The sequence below is a fragment of the Engystomops pustulosus genome, chromosome 9, assembly GCF_040894005.1.
Source record: "Engystomops pustulosus chromosome 9, aEngPut4.maternal, whole genome shotgun sequence".
Lineage (NCBI taxonomy): Eukaryota > Metazoa > Chordata > Amphibia > Anura > Leptodactylidae > Engystomops > Engystomops pustulosus.
This window is the reverse complement of record NC_092419.1, coordinates 490,678-509,780: the sequence shown is the minus strand read 5'-3', so window position 1 is coordinate 509,780 and position 19,103 is coordinate 490,678. Positions and strand designations below refer to the sequence as shown.

Sequence of the window (19,103 nt, the reverse complement as noted above, 5' to 3'; positions counted from 1 at the left end):
GCTGTATATAGTGATTGCTTGGGGGAGCTGTATATAGTGATTGCTTGGGGGAGCTGTATACAGTGATTGCTGGGGGAGCTGTATATAGTGATTGCTGGGGGAGCTGTATATAGTGATTGCTGGGGGGGCTGTATATAGTGATTGCTGGGGGGGCTGTATATAGTGATTGCTGAAGGAGCTGTATATAGTGATTGCTGGGGAGCTGTATACAGTGATTGCTGGGGGAGCTGTATACAGTGATTGCTGGGGGAGCTGTATATAGTGATTGCTGGGGGAGCTGTATATAGTGATTGCTGGGGGAGCTGTATATAGTGATTGCTGGGGGAGCTGTATATAGTGATTGCTGGGGGAGCTGTATATAGTGATTGCTGGGGGAGCTGTATATAGTGATTGCTGGGGGAGCTGTATATAGTGATTGCTGGGGGAGCTGTATATAGTGGATGCTGGGGGAGCTGTATATAGTGATTGCTGGGGGAGCTGTATATAGTGATTGCTGGAGGAGCTGTATATAGTGATTGCTGGAGGAGCTGTATATAGTGATTGCTGGGGAGCTGTATATAGTGATTGCTGGGGGCTGTATATACAGTGATTGCTGGGGGAGCTGTATATAGTGATTGCTGGGGGGCTGTATATAGTGATTGCTGGGGGAGCTGCATATAGTGATTGCTGGGGGAGCTGCATATAGTGATTGCTGGGGGAGCTGTATATAGTGATTGCTGGGGGAGCTGTATATAGTGATTGGTAGGGAGCTGTATATAGTGATTGCTGGGGGAGCTGTATATAGTGATTGCTGGGGGAGCTGTATATAGTGATTGCTGTATATATAGTGATTTCTGTATATATAGTGATTGCTGTATATATAGTGATTGCTGTATATATAGTGACTGCTGTATATATAGTGACTGCTGTATATATAGTGACTGCTGTATATGTAGTGATTGCTGGGGGGCTGTATATAGTGATTGCTAGGGGGATCTGTATATAGTCATTGCTAGGGGGAGCTGTATATAGTGATTGCTATATATATATAGTGATTGCTGGGGGGCTGTATATAGTGATTGCTAGGGGGAGCTGTATATAGTGATTGCTAGGGGGAGCTGTATATAGTGATTGCTAGGGGGAGCTGTATATAGTGATTGCTAGGGGGAGCTATATAGTGATTGCTAGGGGGAGCTGTATATAGTGATTGCTAGGGGGAGCTGTATATAGTGATTGCTAGGGGGAGCTGTATATAGTGATTGCTAGGGGGAGCTGTATATATAGTGATTGCTGGGGGAGCTGTATATATAGTGATTGCTGGGGGAGCTGTATATATAGTGATTACGGGGGAGCTGTATATAGTGATTGCTATATATATATAGTGATTGCTGGGGGGCTGTATATAGTGATTGCTAGGGGGAGCTGTATATAGTGATTGCTAGGGGGAGCTGTATATAGTGATTGCTAGGGGGAGCTGTATATAGTGATTGCTAGGGGGAGCTGTATATAGTGATTGCTAGGGGCAGCTATATAGTGATTGCTAGGGGGAGCTGTATATAGTGATTGCTAGGGGGAGCTGTATATAGTGATTGCTAGGGGGAGCTGTATATAGTGATTGCTAGGGGGAGCTGTATATATAGTGATTGCTGGGGGAGCTGTATATATACTGATTGCTGGGGGAGCTGTATATATAGTGATTGCGGGGGAGCTGTATATAGTGATTGCTGGGGGAGCTGTATATAGTGATTGCTGGGGGAGCTGTATATTGTGATTGCTGGGGGAGCTGTATATAGTGATTGCTGGGGGGCTTTATATAGTGATTGCTAGGGGGAGCTGTATATAGTCATTGCTAGGGGGAGCTGTATATAGTCATTGCTAGGGGAAGCTGTATATAGTCATTGCTAGGGGGAGCTGTATATAGTGATTGCTGGGGGAGCTGTATATAGTGATTGCTGGGGGAGCTGTATATAGTGATTGCTGTATATATAGTGATTGCTGTATATATAGTGATTGCTGGGGGGCTGTATATAGTCATTGCTAGGGGGAGCTGTTTATAGTGATTGCTATATATATAGTGATTGCTGGGGGGCTGTATATAGTGATTGCTAGGGGGAGCTGTATATAGTGATTGCTAGGGGGAGCTGTATATAGTGATTGCTAGGGGGAGCTGTATATAGTGATTGCTAGGGGGAGCTGTATATAGTGATTGCTAGGGGGAGCTGTATATAGTGATTGCTAGGGGGAGCTGTATATAGTGATTGCTAGGGGGAGCTGTATATAGTGATTGCTAGGGGGAGCTGTATATAGTGATTGCTAGGGGGAGCTGTATATAGTGATTGCTGGGGGAGCTGTATATAGTGATTGATGGGGGAGCTGTATATAGTGATTGCTGGGGGAGCTGTATATAGTGATTGCTAGGGGGAGCTGTATATATAGTGATTGCTAGGGGGAGCTGTATATAGTGATTGCTAGGGGGAGCTGTATATAGTGATTGCTAGGGGAAGCTGTATATAGTGATTGCTGGGGGAGCTGTATATAGTGATTGCTGGGGGAGCTGTATATAGTGATTGCTGGGGGAGCTGTATATAGTGATTGCTGGGGGAGCTGTATATAGTGATTGCTAGGGGGAGCTGTATATATAGTGATTGCTGGGGGAGCTGTATATAGTGATTGCTGGGGGAGCTGTATATAGTGATTGCTGGGGGAGCTGTATATAGTGATTGCTGGGGGAGCTGTATATAGTGATTGCTGGGGGAGCTGTATATAGTGATTGCTGGGGGAGCTGTATATAGTGATTGCTGGGGGAGCTGTATATAGTGATTGCGGGGGGGGGCTGCATATATAGTGATTGCTGGGGGCTGTATATATATAGTGATTGCTGGGGGCTGTATATATAGTGATTGCTGGGGGCTGTATATATAGTGATTGCTGGGGGAGCTGTATATAGTGATTGCTGGGGGAGCTGTATATAGTGATTGCTGGGGGAGCTGTATATAGTGATTGCTGGGGGAGCTGTATATAGTGATTGCTGGGGAGCTGTATATAGTGATTGCTGGGGGAGCTGTATATACAGTGATTGCTGGGGGAGCTGTATATACAGTGATTGCTGGGGGAGCTGCATATAGTGATTGCTGGGGGAGCTGTATATAGTGATTGCTGGGGGAGCTGTATATAGTGATTGCTGGGGGAGCTGTATATAGTGATTGCTGGGGAAGCTGTATATAGTGATTGCTGGGGGAGCTGTATATAGTGATTGCTGGGGGAGCTGTATATAGTGATTGCTGGGGGAGCTGTATATAGTGATTGCTGGGGAGCTGTATATAGTGATTGCTGGGGGAGCTGTATATACAGTGATTGCTGGGGGAGCTGTATATAGTGATTGCTGGGGGAGCTGCATATAGTGATTGCTGGGGGAGCTGCATATAGTGATTGCTGGGGGAGCTGTATATAGTGATTGCTGGGGGAGCTGTATATAGTGATTGGTAGGGAGCTGTATATAGTGATTGCTGGGGGAGCTGTATATAGTGATTGCTGGGGGAGCTGTATATAGTGATTGCTGGGGGAGCTGTATATAGTGATTGCTGTATATATAGTGATTTCTGTATATATAGTGATTGCTGTATATATAGTGACTGCTGTATATATAGTGACTGCTGTATATATAGTGACTGCTGTATATGTAGTGATTGCTGGGGGGCTGTATATAGTGATTGCTAGGGGGATCTGTATATAGTCATTGCTAGGGGGAGCTGTATATAGTGATTGCTATATATATATATATAGTGATTGCTGGGGGGCTGTATATAGTGATTGCTAGGGGGAGCTGTATATAGTGATTGCTAGGGGGAGCTGTATATAGTGATTGCTAGGGGGAGCTGTATATAGTGATTGCTAGGGGGAGCTGTATATAGTGATTGCTAGGGGGAGCTATATAGTGATTGCTAGGGGGAGCTGTATATAGTGATTGCTAGGGGGAGCTGTATATAGTGATTGCTAGGGGGAGCTGTATATAGTGATTGCTAGGGGGAGCTGTATATATAGTGATTGCTGGGGGAGCTGTATATATAGTGATTGCTGGGGGAGCTGTATATATAGTGATTGCTGGGGGAGCTGTATATAGTGATTGCTGGGGGAGCTGTATATAGTGATTGCTGGGGGAGCTGTATATAGTGATTGCTGGGGGGCTTTATATAGTGATTGCTAGGGGGAGCTGTATATAGTCATTGCTAGGGGGAGCTGTATATAGTCATTGCTAGGGGGAGCTGTATATAGTCATTGCTAGGGGGAGCTGTATATAGTGATTGCTGGGGGAGCTGTATATAGTGATTGCTGGGGGAGCTGTATATAGTGATTGCTGTATATATAGTGATTGCTGTATATATAGTGATTGCTGGGGGGCTGTATATAGTCATTGCTAGGGGGAGCTGTTTATAGTGATTGCTATATATATAGTGATTGCTGGGGGGCTGTATATAGTGATTGCTAGGGGGAGCTGTATATAGTGATTGCTAGGGGGAGCTGTATATAGTGATTGCTAGGGGGAGCTGTATATAGTGATTGCTAGGGGGAGCTGTATATAGTGATTGCTAGGGGGAGCTGTATATAGTGATTGCTAGGGGGAGCTGTATATAGTGATTGCTAGGGGGAGCTGTATATAGTGATTGCTAGGGGGAGCTGTATATAGTGATTGCTAGGGGGAGCTGTATATAGTGATTGCTAGGGGGAGCTGTATATAGTGATTGCTAGGGGGAGCTGTATATAGTGATTGCTAGGGGGAGCTGTATATAGTGATTGCTGGGGAGCTGTATATAGTGATTGCTAGGGGGAGCTGTATATAGTGATTGCTGGGGGAGCTGTATATAGTGATTGCTGGGGGGGCTGTATATAGTGATTGCTGGGGGGGCTGTATATAGTGATTGCTGTGGAGCTGTATATAGTGATTGCTGTGGAGCTGTATATAGTGATTGCTAGGGGAAGCTGTATATAGTGATTGCTAGGGGAAGCTGTATATATAGTGATTGCTAGGGGAAGCTGTATATAGTGATTGCTAGGGGGAGCTGTATATAGTGATTGCTGGGGGGAGCTGTATATAGTGATTGCTAGGGGGAGCTGTATATAGTGATTGCTGGGGGGAGCTGTATATAGTGATTGCTGGGGGGAGCTGTATATAGTGATTGCTAGGGGGAGCTGTATATATAGTGATTGCTGGGGGAGCTGTATATATAGTGATTGCTGGGGGAGCTGTATATATAGTGATTGCTGGGGGAGCTGTATATATAGTGATTGCTGGGGGAGCTGTATATATAGTGATTGCTGGGGGAGCTGTATATATAGTGATTTCTGGGGGCTGTATATATAGTGATTGCTGGGGGAGCTGTATGAATAGTGATTGCTGGGGGGCTGTATATAGTGATTGCTAGGGGTAGCTGTATATAGTGATTGCTAGGGGGAGCTGTATATAGTGATTGCTGGGGGGCTGTATATAGTGATTGCTGGGGGGCTGTATATAGTGATTGCTGGGGGAGCTGTATATAGTGATTGCTGGGGGAGCTGTATATAGTGATTGCTGGGGGAGCTGTATATAGTGATTGCTTGGGGGAGCCGTATATAGTGATTGCTTGGGGAGCTGTATACAGTGATTGCTGGGGGAGCTGTATATAGTGATTGCTGGGGGAGCTGTATATAGTGATTGCTGGGGGAGCTGTATATAGTGGATGCTGGGGGAGCTGTATATAGTGATTGCTGGGGGAGCTGTATATAGTGGATGCTGGGGGAGCTGTATATAGTGATTGCTGGGGGAGCTGTATATAGTGATTTCTGGGGGGCTGTATATAGTGATTGCTGGAGGAGCTGTATATAGTGATTGCTGGGGGAGCTGTATATAGTGATTGCTGCGGGAGCTGTATATAGTGATTGCTGGGGGCTGTATATATAGTGATTGCTGGGGGAGCTGTATATAGTGATTTCTGGGGGGCTGTATATAGTGATTGCTGGAGGAGCTGTATATAGTGATTGCTGGGGGAGCTGTATATAGTGATTGCTGGGGGAGCTGTATATAGTGATTGCTGGGGGCTGTATATATAGTAATTGCTGGGGGAGCTGTATATAGTGATTTCTGGAGAGCTGTATATAGTGATTTCTGGGGGGCTGTATATAGTGATTGCTGGAGGAGCTGTATATAGTGATTGCGGGGGGAGCTGTATATAGTGATTGCTGGGGGAGCTGCATATAGTGATTGCTGGGGGAGCTGTATATAGTGATTGGTAGGGAGCTGTATATAGTGATTGCTGGGGGAGCTGTATATAGTGATTGCTGGGGGAGCTGTATATAGTGATTGCTGGGGGAGCTGTATATAGTGATTGCTGGGGGAGCTGTATATAGTGATTGCTGGGGGAGCTGTATATAGTGATTGCTGGGGGAGCTGTATATAGTGATTGCTGGGGGAGCTGTATATAGTGATTGCTGGGGGAGCTGTATATAGTGATTGCTGGGGGAGCTGTATATAGTGATTGCTGGGGGAGCTGTATATAGTGATTGCGGGGGGGGCTGTATATATAGTGATTGCTGGGGGCTGTATATATAGTGATTGCTGGGGGCTGTATATATAGTGATTGCTAGGGGGAGCTGTATATAGTGATTGCTAGGGGGAGCTGTATATAGTGATTGCTAGGGGGAGCTGTATATAGTGATTGCTAGGGGGAGCTGTATATAGTGATTGCTAGGGGGAGCTGTATATAGTGATTGCTAGGGGGAGCTGTATATAGTGATTGCTGGAGGAGCTGTATATAGTGATTGCTGGAGGAGCTGTATATAGTGATTGCTGGAGGAGCTGTATATAGTGATTGCGGGGGGAGCTGTATATATAGTGATTGCTAGGGGCTGTATATATAGTGATTGCTGGGGGAGCTGTATATATATAGTGATTGCTGGGGGCTGTATATATAGTGATTGCTGGGGGCTGTATATATAGTAATTGCTGGGGGAGCTGTATATAGTGATTGCTGGGGGAGCTGTATATAGTGATTGCTGGGGGGCTGTATATAGTGATTGCTGGAGGAGCTGTATATAGTGATTACGGGGGGAGCTGTATATAGTGATTGCTGGGGGCTGTATATATAGTGATTGCTGGGGGAGCTGTATATAGTGATTGCTGGGGAGCTGTATATAGTGATTGCTGGGGGAGCTGTATATAGTGATTGCTGGGGGAGCTGTATATAGTGATTGCTGGAGGAGCTGTATATAGTGATTGCTGGGGGAGCTGTATACATAGTGATTGCTGGGGGAGCTGTATATAGTGATTGCTGGGGAGCTGTATATAGTGATTGCTGGGGGAGCTGTATATAGTGATTGCTGGGGGAGCTGTATATAGTGATTGCTGGGGGAGCTGTATATAGTGATTGCTAGGGGGAGCTGTATATAGTGATTGCTGGGGGAGCTGCATATAGTGATTGCTGGGGGAGCTGCATATAGTGATTGCTGGGGGAGCTGCATATAGTGATTGCTGGGGGAGCTGTATATAGTGATTGCTGGGGGGGGCTGTATATAGTGATTGCTAGGGAGAGCTGTATATAGTGATTGCTGGGGGAGCTGTATATAGTGATTGCTGGGGGAGCTGTATATAGTGATTGCTAGGGAGAGCTGTATATAGTGATTGCTGGGGGAGCTGTATATAGTGATTGCTGGGGGAGCTGTATATAGTGATTGCTGGAGGAGCTGTATATAGTGATTGCTGGAGGAGCTGTATATAGTGATTGCGGGGGGAGCTGTATATATAGTGATTGCTAGGGGCTGTATATATAGTGATTGCTGGGGGAGCTGTATATATATAGTGATTGCTGGGGGCTGTATATATAGTGATTGCTGGGGGCTGTATATATAGTAATTGCTGGGGGAGCTGTATATAGTGATTGCTGGGGGAGCTGTATATAGTGATTGCTGGGGGGCTGTATATAGTGATTGCTGGAGGAGCTGTATATAGTGATTACGGGGGGAGCTGTATATAGTGATTGCTGGGGGCTGTATATATAGTGATTGCTGGGGTAGCTGTATATAGTGATTGCTGGGGGAGCTGTATATAGTGATTGCTGGGGGAGCTGTATATAGTGATTGCTGGGGGAGCTGTATATAGTGATTGCTGGAGGAGCTGTATATAGTGATTGCTGGGGGAGCTGTATACATAGTGATTGCTGGGGGAGCTGTATATAGTGATTGCTGGGGAGCTGTATATAGTGATGGCTGGGGGAGCTGTATATAGTGATTGCTGGGGGAGCTGTATATAGTGATTGCTGGGGGAGCTGTATATAGTGATTGCTGGGGGAGCTGTATATAGTGATTGCTGGGGGAGCTGTATATAGTGATTGCTAGGGGTAGCTGTATATAGTGATTGCTGGGGGCTGTATATATAGTAATTGCTGGGGGAGCTGTATATAGTGATTGCTGGGGGCTGTATATATAGTAATTGCTGGGGGAGCTGTATATAGTGATTGCTGGGGGAGCTGTATATAGTGATTGCTGGGAGAGCTGTATATAGTGATTTCTGGGGAGCTGTATATAGTGATTTCTGGGGAGCTGTATATAGTGATTACTGGGGGAGCTGTATATAGTGATTTCTGGGGGGCTGTATATAGTGATTGCTGTTCCCTATCTGGACTACATTCAATGGGGGCCCCACCTGATTTTGCGTCCAGGGGCCCCCAGTAACCTTGAACTGCCCCAGTATTTAATACATCCAATTTGTAGATATATACACACACATATATACATACACACACATATATACATATATATATTAAAGATGGATAATAGGAAGACGCTAAAAGAATAATTGCATGGATTGTCCAATATGTATTTGCTAATTTCTTGCACCTTAATAAATGTTACAACATCAGTCCATACAAAGGGAAAGAAATAGGTAAAAGAAGGCTATGAATGAATGACCTCTATGGTCACCGAATCGATAGCACAACTGTGCTATACAGGTCACCTGACCATTAGTTATGCTACGGATCGCGAGAAGGAACAAAATAGATCTATGCAAAACTCGAGGCCTATACACTTCCACAAGCAAATCCAATCACTGGACTATGTGTGGACCTAGAGGGGTGGAAGGATCATCTGCACATCCTCTATGTTTCCCTTCACCTCCTGAGGTCCTCCCTTTTACATTCGGCCATACTCACTAGATCGCAGTGTGGGATAAGTGCACTTTGCCATTCACAACAGTAATTTCTGTGTCTCCGTATGTGAAGAAGACGTCATGCACGGCTGTTGAGGTGTCTTCATGGGCCGAGACCGTCAGGATCCATTTACCTAAAGACTGATATAAAGATGGAAATCGTCTGCATGAAACCTCCAGGTGACCTCATTTCATGACTTGAAGACGAGTTTATTTAGAGGAATGTTGCGCGGCCTATACAGGGGACTCACTTCTCGGAAATTAATGGGCTCCATCTTCTCCAGGAGTTTAGCACAAGCTTCAGGTCCTAAAATAGGAAAACACAATTTGGAGAACTGGAAACACATTGGGGCTCATTCACTAAGGGCTTTGGGACAGTTTTCTGTCGGACTTTGCACGTTCTTTCTGTAAATGATTTGCACAGGTATTTAAAAAGTGTCTGCGCCGCTATTGTGTCTCACGTGACCCTTTTTAGGTGCAGCTGCACTTGTCACCATGCAAAACAAAATAGGGGGCGTTTTAACATGCAAAGTCTGTCGCACGCCCAGTATTAAAGGTGCACCACAAAAAAGATGGTGTGTGGGAGCGCCAGATTCATGATTTCTTGCGCACACAGCGTTATACACGGACAGGGCACAATTCCCACATTCTTAGTATATGTGCCCCATAGTGCTGCCTCCTTGTCTTTCTCTCTATATACAGTTGGCACAGGTCGTGCTATGATCCTGCCTACATGTAATCATTGTTGTATTGTTCCTTGGCTCTCCCTCTAAATTCTGTAAAGATAGCACTCCATCCTGGTCTCTTCCTTTATCATTCACAGGACACAAGATTAGTTGTGCCTGCAAAATGTATATACAAAGTTCTGGTTCCTTGCCTCCTCTTGTAAGTAATGAAGGCAAAAATAGAACTGCCCCAAAATATAGATGTACAGAATGTATGGTGTCCCTATCAATCGCTGTAATTACTTAGAGTACTGCCTCCCCATCCGTTACTGTCAACCATGTAGGTACAAATACTGTCACCATATCAATTTTTGAAAATCAGAAGGCACAGGTAGCTCTGCCTCCCATGGAGGGACAGATAATACTGTCACCAGATGGCACAGGTAGCTCTGCCTCCCATGAAGGTACAGATCATACTGTCACCAGATGGCACAGGTAGCTCTGCCTCCCATGAAGGGACAGATAATACTGTCACAAGATGGCACAGGTAGCTCTGCCTCCCATGAAGGTACAGATAATGCTATCACCAGATGGCACAGGTAGCTCTGCCTCCCATGGAGGTACAGATAATACTGTCACCAGATGGCACAGGTAGCTCTGCCTCCCATGAAGGTACAGATAATACTGTCACCAGATGGCACAGGTAGCTCTGCCTCCCATGAAGGGACAGATAATACTGTCACCAGATGGCACAGGTAGCTCTGCATCCCATGAAGGTACAGATAATACTGTCACCAGATGGCACAGGTAGCTCTGCCTCCCATGAAGGGACAGATCATACTGTCACCAGATAGCACAGGTAGCTCTGCCTCCCATGGAGGGACAGATAATACTGTCACCAGATGGCACAGGTAGCTCTGCATCCCATGAAGGTACAGATAATACTGTCACCAGATGGCACAGGTAGCTCTGCCTCCCATGAAGGGACAGATCATACTGTCACCAGATGGCACAGGTAGCTCTGCCTCCCATGGAGGGACAGATAATACTGTCACCAGATGGCACAGGTAGCTCTGCCTCCCATGAAGGTACAGATAATACTGTCACCAGATGGCACAGGTAGCTCTGCCTCCCATGAAGGGACAGATCATACTGTCACCAGATGGCACAGGTAGCTCTGCCTCTCATGAAGGGACAGATAATACTGTCACCAGATAGCACAGGTAGCTCTGCCTCCCATGAAGGGACAGATAATACGGTCACCAGATGGCACAGGTAGCTCTGCCTCCCATGAAGGTACAGATAATACTGTCACCAGATGGCACAGGTAGCTCTGCCTCCCATGAAGGGACAGATAATACGGTCACCAGATGGCACAGGTAGCTCTGCCTCCCATGAAGGGACAGATAATACTGTCACCAGATGGCACAGGTAGCTCTGCCTCCCATGAAGGGACAGATAATACGGTCACCAGATGGCACAGGTAGCTCTGCCTCTCATGGAGGTACAGATAATTCTGTCACCAGATGGCACAGGTAGCTCTGCTTCCCATGAAGGGACAGATAATACTGTCACCAGATGGCACAGGTAGCTCTGCATCCCATGAAGGGACAGATCATACTGTCACCAGATGGCACAGGTAGCTCTGCCTCCCATGAAGGGACAGATAATACGGTCACCAGATGGCACAGGTAGCTCTGCCTCCCATGAAGGGACAGATAATACGGTCACCAGATGGCACAGGTAGCTCTGCCTCCCATGAAGGGACAGATAATACTATCACCAGATGGCACAGGTAGCTCTGCCTCCCATGAAGGGACAGATAATACGGTCACCAGATGGCACAGGTAGCTCTGCCTCCCATGAAGGGACAGATAATACTATCACCAGATGGCACAGGTAGCTCTGCCTCCCATGAAGGTACAGATAATACTGTCACCAGATGGCACAGGTAGCTCTGCTTCCCATGAAGGTACAGATAATACTGTCACCAGATGGCACAGGTAGCTCTGCCTCTCATGAAGGGACAGATAATACTGTCACCAGATGGCACAGGTAGCTCTGCCTCCCATGAAGGTACAGATAATACTGTCACCAGATGGCACAGGTAGCTCTGCCTCCCATGAAGGTACAGATAATACTATCACCAGATGGCACAGGTAGCTCTGCCTCCCATGAAGGTACAGATAATACTATCACCAGATGGCACAGGTAGCTCTGCCTCCCATGAAGGTACAGATAATACTGTCACCAGATGGCACAGGTAGCTCTGCCTCCCATGAAGGGACAGATAATACTATCACCAGATGGCACAGGTAGCTCTGCCTCCCATGCATGTACATATAATACTGTCACCAGATGGCACAGGTAGCTCTGCCTCCCATGAAGGTACAGATAATACTATCACCAGATGGCACAGGTAGCTCTGCCTCCCATGAAGGGACAGATCATACTGTCACCAGATGGCACAGGTAGCTCTGCCTCCCATGAAGGTACAGATAATACTGTCACCAGATGGCACAGGTAGCTCTGCCTCCCATGAAGGGACAGATCATACTGTCACCAGATGGCACATGTAGCTCTGCCTCCCATGAAGGGACAGATAATACTGTCACCAGAAGGCACAGGTAGCTCTGCCTCCCATGGAGGGACAGATAATACTGTCACCAGATGGCACAGGTAGCTCTGCCTCCCATGAAGGTACAGATAATACTGTCACCAGATGGCACAGGTAGCTCTGCATCCCATGCATGTACATATGATACTGTCACCAGATGGCACAGGTAGCTCTGCATCCCATGAAGGTACAGATAATACTGTCACCAGATGGCACAGGTAGCTCTGCCTCCCATGAAGGTACAGATAATACTGTCACCAGATGGCACAGGTAGCTCTGCCTCCCATGAAGGGACAGATAATACGGTCACCAGATGGCACAGGTAGCTCTGCCTCCCATGAAGGGACAGATAATACTATCACCAGATGGCACAGGTAGCTCTGCCTCCCATGAAGGGACAGATAATACGGTCACCAGATGGCACAGGTAGCTCTGCCTCCCATGAAGGGACAGATAATACAGTCACCAGATGGCACAGGTAGCTCTGCCTCCCATGAAGGTACAGATAATACTGTCACCAGATGGCACAGGTAGCTCTGCCTCCCATGAAGGGACAGATAGTACTGTCACCAGATGGCACAGGTAGCTCTGCCTCCCATGAAGGTACAGATAATACTGTCACCAGATGGCACAGGTAGCTCTGCCTCCCATGAAGGTACAGATAATACTGTCACCAGATGGCACAGGTAGCTCTGCCTCCCATGAAGGTACAGATAATACTGTCACCAGATGGCACAGGTAGCTCTGCCTCCCATGAAGGTACAGATAATACTGTCACCAGATGGCACAGGTAGCTCTGCCTCCCATGAAGGGACAGATAATACTGTCACCAGATGGCACAGGTAGCTCTGCCTCCCATGAAGGTACAGATCATACTGTCACCAGATGGCACAGGTAGCTCTGCCACCCATGAAGGGACAGATAGTACTGTCACCAGATGGCACAGGTAGCTCTGCCTCCCATGAAGGTACAGATAATACTGTCACCAGATGGCACAGGTAGCTCTGCCTCCCATGAAGGTACAGATAATACTGTCACCAGATGGCACAGGTAGCTCTGCCTCCCATGAAGGTACAGATAATACTGTCACCAGATGGCACAGGTAGCTCTGCCTCCCATGGAGGGACAGATAATACTGGTGAGCTTCTTTCATGGTTATATTTGTTCCTTTTCGCCCGTTTTTACTGTAAGCCATATAAGTGGAGATAGTACTGCCTCCATATCTATTTCGCTAAATCATGAAGGCACAGATAGTACTGCCTTCTTGTTTTTTCTGAAAACCATTTTGGCACAGATAGTACTGAATCCCCATTGTAGGCACATATAGCACTGCTATACTATGACTTTCTATAAATCATATAGGCACAGTTGGTACTGCCTCCCCACATTTTACTGTAACCGATGTAGGGACAGATTGTACTACCTTCCTGTCTCTTCCAATATGGTGAGTCAGGTTGAAGCTCATTGTACAAATTATCCACTTACTTGGGTGTGCAACACCACATTTATCATTTGGGAATTTTCGAAAGAACGCAAATTTAATTGGAAAACGACACCACATAGGAGGTGGTGTATGTGGCTCCATTGCTACTACAGGGGGGAGATTTATCTTAATTTATTTTGGGTGGGTTGGTGTGGGGTGGGGGTGGGGTTTTTTTCTAGCTCCTTTTTCTTTGTGTTCACCTGATTTATTTTCAGCAATATTTTAAACTTGCGCTTATGCTGGTGCTAAAATCCACCTATCTAAGCAGCTTCCAGAGTACAGGCCGCTATCCAAGGCCGGGAATTCTACCTGCACATTGTTTCTGTTTGGATAGTGCGGCGTGCTCTACGCGCAGTCACCTGTGCGGCGTGCTCTACGCGCAGTCACCTGCGCAGTCACCTGTGCAGTGTGCTCTATGCGCAGTCACCTGTGCAGTGTGCTCTATGTGCAGTCACCTGTGCAGTGTGCTCTATGCGCAGTCACCTGTGCAGTGTGCTCTATGCGCAGTCACCTGTGCAGTGTGCTCTATGCGCAGTCACCTGTGCAGTGTGCTCTATGCGCAGTCACCTGTGCAGTGTGCTCTATGCGCAGTCACCTGTGCAGTGTGCTCTATGCGCAGTCACCTGTGCAGTGTGCTCTATGTGCAGTCACCTGTGTAGTGTGCTCTATGCGCAGTCACCTGTGCAGTGTGCTCTATGCGCAGTGTGCTCTATGTGCAGTCACCTGTGCAGTGTGCTCTATGTGCAGTCACCTGTGCAGTCACCTGTGCAGTGTGCTCTATGTGCAGTCACCTGTGCAGTGTGCTCTATGTGCAGTCACCTGTGCAGTGTGCTCTATGTGCAGTCACCTGTGCAGTGTGCTCTATGTGCAGTCACCTGTGCAGTGTGCTCTATGTGCAGTCACCTGTGCAGTGTGCTCTATGTGCAGTCACCTGTGCAGTGTGCTCTATGTGCAGTCACCTGTGCAGTGTGCTCTATGTGCAGTCACCTGTGCAGTGTGCTCTATGTGCAGTCACCTGTGCAGTCACCTGTGCAGTGTGCTCTATGTGCAGTCACCTGTGTAGTGTGCTCTATGTGCAGTCACCTGTGTAGTGTGCTCTATGTGCAGTCACCTGTGCAGTGTGCTCTATGTGCAGTCACCTGTGCAGTGTGCTCTATGTGCAGTCACCTGTGCAGTCACCTGTGCAGTGTGCTCTATGTGCAGTCACCTGTGTAGTGTGCTCTATGAGCAGTCACCTGTGCAGTGTGCTCTATGTGCAGTCACCTGTGCAGTGTGCTCTATGTGCAGTCACCTGTGCAGTGTGCTCTATGTGCAGTCACCTGTGCAGTGTGCTCTATGTGCAGTCACCTGTGCAGTGTGCTCTATGTGCAGTCACCTGTGCAGTGTGCTCTATGTGCAGTCACCTGTGCAGTGTGCTCTATGTGCAGTCACCTGTGCAGTGTGCTCTATGTGCAGTCACCTGTGCAGTGTGCTCTATGTGCAGTCACCTGTGCAGTGTGCTCTATGTGCAGTCACCTGTGCAGTGTGCTCTATGTGCAGTCACCTGTGCAGTGTGCTCTATGTGCAGTCACCTGTGCAGTGTGCTCTATGTGCAGTCACCTGTGCAGTGTGCTCTATGTGCAGTCACCTGTGCAGTGTGCTCTATGTGCAGTCACCTGTGCAGTGTGCTCTATGTGCAGTCACCTGTGCAGTGTGCTCTATGTGCAGTCACCTGTGCAGTGTGCTCTATGTGCAGTCACCTGTGCAGTGTGCTCTATGTGCAGTCACCTGTGCAGTGTGCTCTATGTGCAGTCACCTGTGCAGTGTGCTCTATGTGCAGTCACCTGTGCAGTGTGCTCTATGTGCAGTCACCTGTGCAGTGTGCTCTATGTGCAGTCACCTGTGCAGTGTGCTCTATGTGCAGTCACCTGTGCAGTGTGCTCTATGTGCAGTCACCTGTGCAGTGTGCTCTATGTGCAGTCACCTGTGCAGTGTGCTCTATGTGCAGTCACCTGTGTAGTGTGCTCTATGTGCAGTCACCTGTGTAGTGTGCTCTATGTGCAGTCACCTGTGCTTTGTGCTCTATGTGCAGTCACCTGTGCAGTGTGCTCTATGTGCAGTCACCTGTGCAGTCACCTGTGCAGTGTGCTCTATGTGCAGTCACCTGTGCAGTGTGCTCTATGTGCAGTCACCTGTGCAGTGTGCTCTATGCGCAGTGTGCTCTATGTGCAGTCACCTGTGCAGTGTGCTCTATGTGCAGTCACCTGTGCAGTGTGCTCTATGTGCAGTCACCTGTGCAGTGTGCTCTATGTGCAGTCACCTGTGCAGTGTGCTCTATGTGCAGTCACCTGTGCAGTGTGCTCTATGTGCAGTCACCTGTGCAGTGTGCTCTATGTGCAGTCACCTGTGCAGTGTGCTCTATGCGCAGTGTGCTCTATGTGCAGTCACCTGTGCAGTGTGCTCTATGTGCAGTCACCTGTGCAGTGTGCTCTATGCGCAGTCACCTGTGCAGTGTGCTCTATGCGCAGTCACCTGTGCAGTGTGCTCTATGCGCAGTCACCTGTGCAGTGTGCTCTATGCGCAGTCACCTGTGCAGTGTGCTCTATGCGCAGTCACCTGTGCAGTGTGCTCTATGTGCAGTCACCTGTGCAGTGTGCTCTATGTGCAGTCACCTGTGCAGTGTGCTCTATGTGCAGTCACCTGTGCAGTGTGCTCTATGTGCAGTCACCTGTGCAGTGTGCTCTATGTGCAGTCACCTGTGCAGTGTGCTCTATGTGCAGTCACCTGTGTAGTGTGCTCTATGTGCAGTCACCTGTGTAGTGTGCTCTATGTGCAGTCACCTGTGCTTTGTGCTCTATGTGCAGTCACCTGTGCAGTGTGCTCTATGTGCAGTCACCTGTGCAGTCACCTGTGCAGTGTGCTCTATGTGCAGTCACCTGTGCAGTGTGCTCTATGTGCAGTCACCTGTGCAGTGTGCTCTATGTGCAGTCACCTGTGCAGTGTGCTCTATGTGCAGTCACCTGTGTAGTGTGCTCTATGTGCAGTCACCTGTGTAGTGTGCTCTATGTGCAGTCACCTGTGCTTTGTGCTCTATGTGCAGTCACCTGTGCAGTGTGCTCTATGTGCAGTCACCTGTGCAGTCACCTGTGCAGTGTGCTCTATGTGCAGTCACCTGTGCAGTGTGCTCTATGTGCAGTCACCTGTGCAGTGTGCTCTATGTGCAGTCACCTGTGTAGTGTGCTCTATGTGCAGTTACCTGTGCAGTGTGCTCTATGTGCAGTTACCTGTGCAGTGTGCTCTATGTGCAGTCACCTGTGTAGTGTGCTCTATGTGCAGTCACCTGTGCAGTGTGCTCTATGTGCAGTCACCTGTGTAGTGTGCTCTATGTGCAGTCACCTGTGCAGTGTGCTCTATGTGCAGTCACCTGTGCAGTGTGCTCTATGTGCAGTCACCTGTGCAGTCACCTGTGTAGTGTGCTCTATGTGCAGTTACCTGTGCAGTGTGCTCTATGTGCAGTCACCTGTGTAGTGTGCTCTATGTGCAGTCACCTGTGTAGTGTGCTCTATGTGCAGTCACCTGTGCAGTGTGCTCTATGTGCAGTCACCTGTGTAGTGTGCTCTATGTGCAGTCACCTGTGCTTTGTGCTCTATGTGCAGTCACCTGTGCAGTGTGCTCTATGTGCAGTCACCTGTGCAGTCACCTGTGTAGTGTGCTCTATGTGCAGTTACCTGTGCAGTGTGCTCTATGTGCAGTCACCTGTGCAGTCACCTGTGTAGTGTGCTCTATGTGCAGTCACCTGTGTAGTGTGCTCTATGTGCAGTCACCTGTGCAGTCACCTGTGCAGTGTGCTCTATGTGCAGTCACCTGTGCAGTCACCTGTGCAGTGTGCTCTATGTGCAGTCACCTGTGCAGTGTGCTCTATGTGCAGTCACCTGTGCAGTGTGCTCTATGTGCAGTCACCTGTGCAGTGTGCTCTATGTGCAGTCACCTGTGTAGTGTGCTCTAGGTGCAGTTACCTGTGCAGTGTGCTCTAGGTGCAGTTACCTGTGCAGTGTGCTCTATGTGCAGTCACCTGTGTAGTGTGCTCTATGTGCAGTTACCTGTGCAGTGTGCTCTATGTGCAGTTACCTGTGCAGTGTGCTCTATGTGCAGTCACCTGTGTAGTGTGCTCTATGTGCAGTCACCTGTGCAGTGTGCTCTATGTGCAGTCACCTGTGTAGTGTGCTCTATGTGCAGTCACCTGTGCAGTGTGCTCTATGTGCAGTCACCTGTGCAGTGTGCTCTATGTGCAGTCACCTGTGCAGTCACCTGTGTAGTGTGCTCTATGTGCAGTTACCTGTGCAGTGTGCTCTATGTGCAGTCACCTGTGTAGTGTGCTCTATGTGCAGTCACCTGTGCAGTGTGCTCTATGTGCAGTCACCTGTGTAGTGTGCTCTATGTGCAGTCACCTGTGCTTTGTGCTCTATGTGCAGTCACCTGTGCAGTGTGCTCTATGTGCAGTCACCTGTGCAGTCACCTGTGTAGTGTGCTCTATGTGCAGTTACCTGTGCAGTGTGCTCTATGTGCAGTCACCTGTGCAGTCACCTGTGTAGTGTGCTCTATGTGCAGTCACCTGTGTAGTGTGCTCTATGTGCAGTCACCTGTGCAGTCACCTGTGCAGTGTGCTCTATGTGCAGTCACCTGTGCAGTCACCTGTGCAGTGTGCTCTATGTGCAGTCACCTGTGCAGTGTGCTCTATGTGCAGTCACCTGTGCAGTGTGCTCTATGTGCCGTCACCTGTGCAGTCACCTGTGTAGTGTGCAGACTGCGCCAGATTGAGGATTTCTTGTGCACGGTCTGTATGGATCTTTAGGCCTCTGGCTGCCATGTTGTTGTGAAGAGCTTCTGTGTTTTTCATCACCTGTCACTAATCTTCTTCTTCCTGTCCCCTCACCCGTTTTCCATGAAATCTTATTCCTGAACTCTCCGCTCATCTCTGAGTCCACAAGTGTATAATTGCTTCCTACCCTACCCCTATTTTCTGTCTCCATACACCTCTGTATCTGTTCCTACTGACATTTTTTCCTTTATAGTTCTGGTTAACTCCTTACCTGCCCGAACATTACCTAGACAACGAGCATGTCCCCCTCCCCCCAGGCAACGAGCATGTCCCCCTCCCCCCAGGCAACGAGCATGTCCCCCCCCCCCCAGGCAACGAGCATGTCC

At 48.1% G+C, this 19,103-nt stretch overlaps 1 protein-coding gene across 1 annotated transcript in view; it reads right to left on the bottom strand.

Moving 5' to 3' along the window:
* LOC140077013 (uncharacterized) overlaps window positions 1–19,103 on the bottom strand; it is a 110,502-nt gene that overhangs the window by 54,628 nt on the left and 36,771 nt on the right. The window contains exons 11-12 of the mRNA XM_072123853.1: window positions 9,406–9,461; window positions 9,159–9,295 (exon numbers count right to left, since the gene is read on the bottom strand). Of these exons, the coding sequence (XP_071979954.1) occupies window positions 9,159–9,295; window positions 9,406–9,461 (193 nt within the window). The remainder of the gene's footprint in view (window positions 1–9,158; window positions 9,296–9,405; window positions 9,462–19,103) is intronic.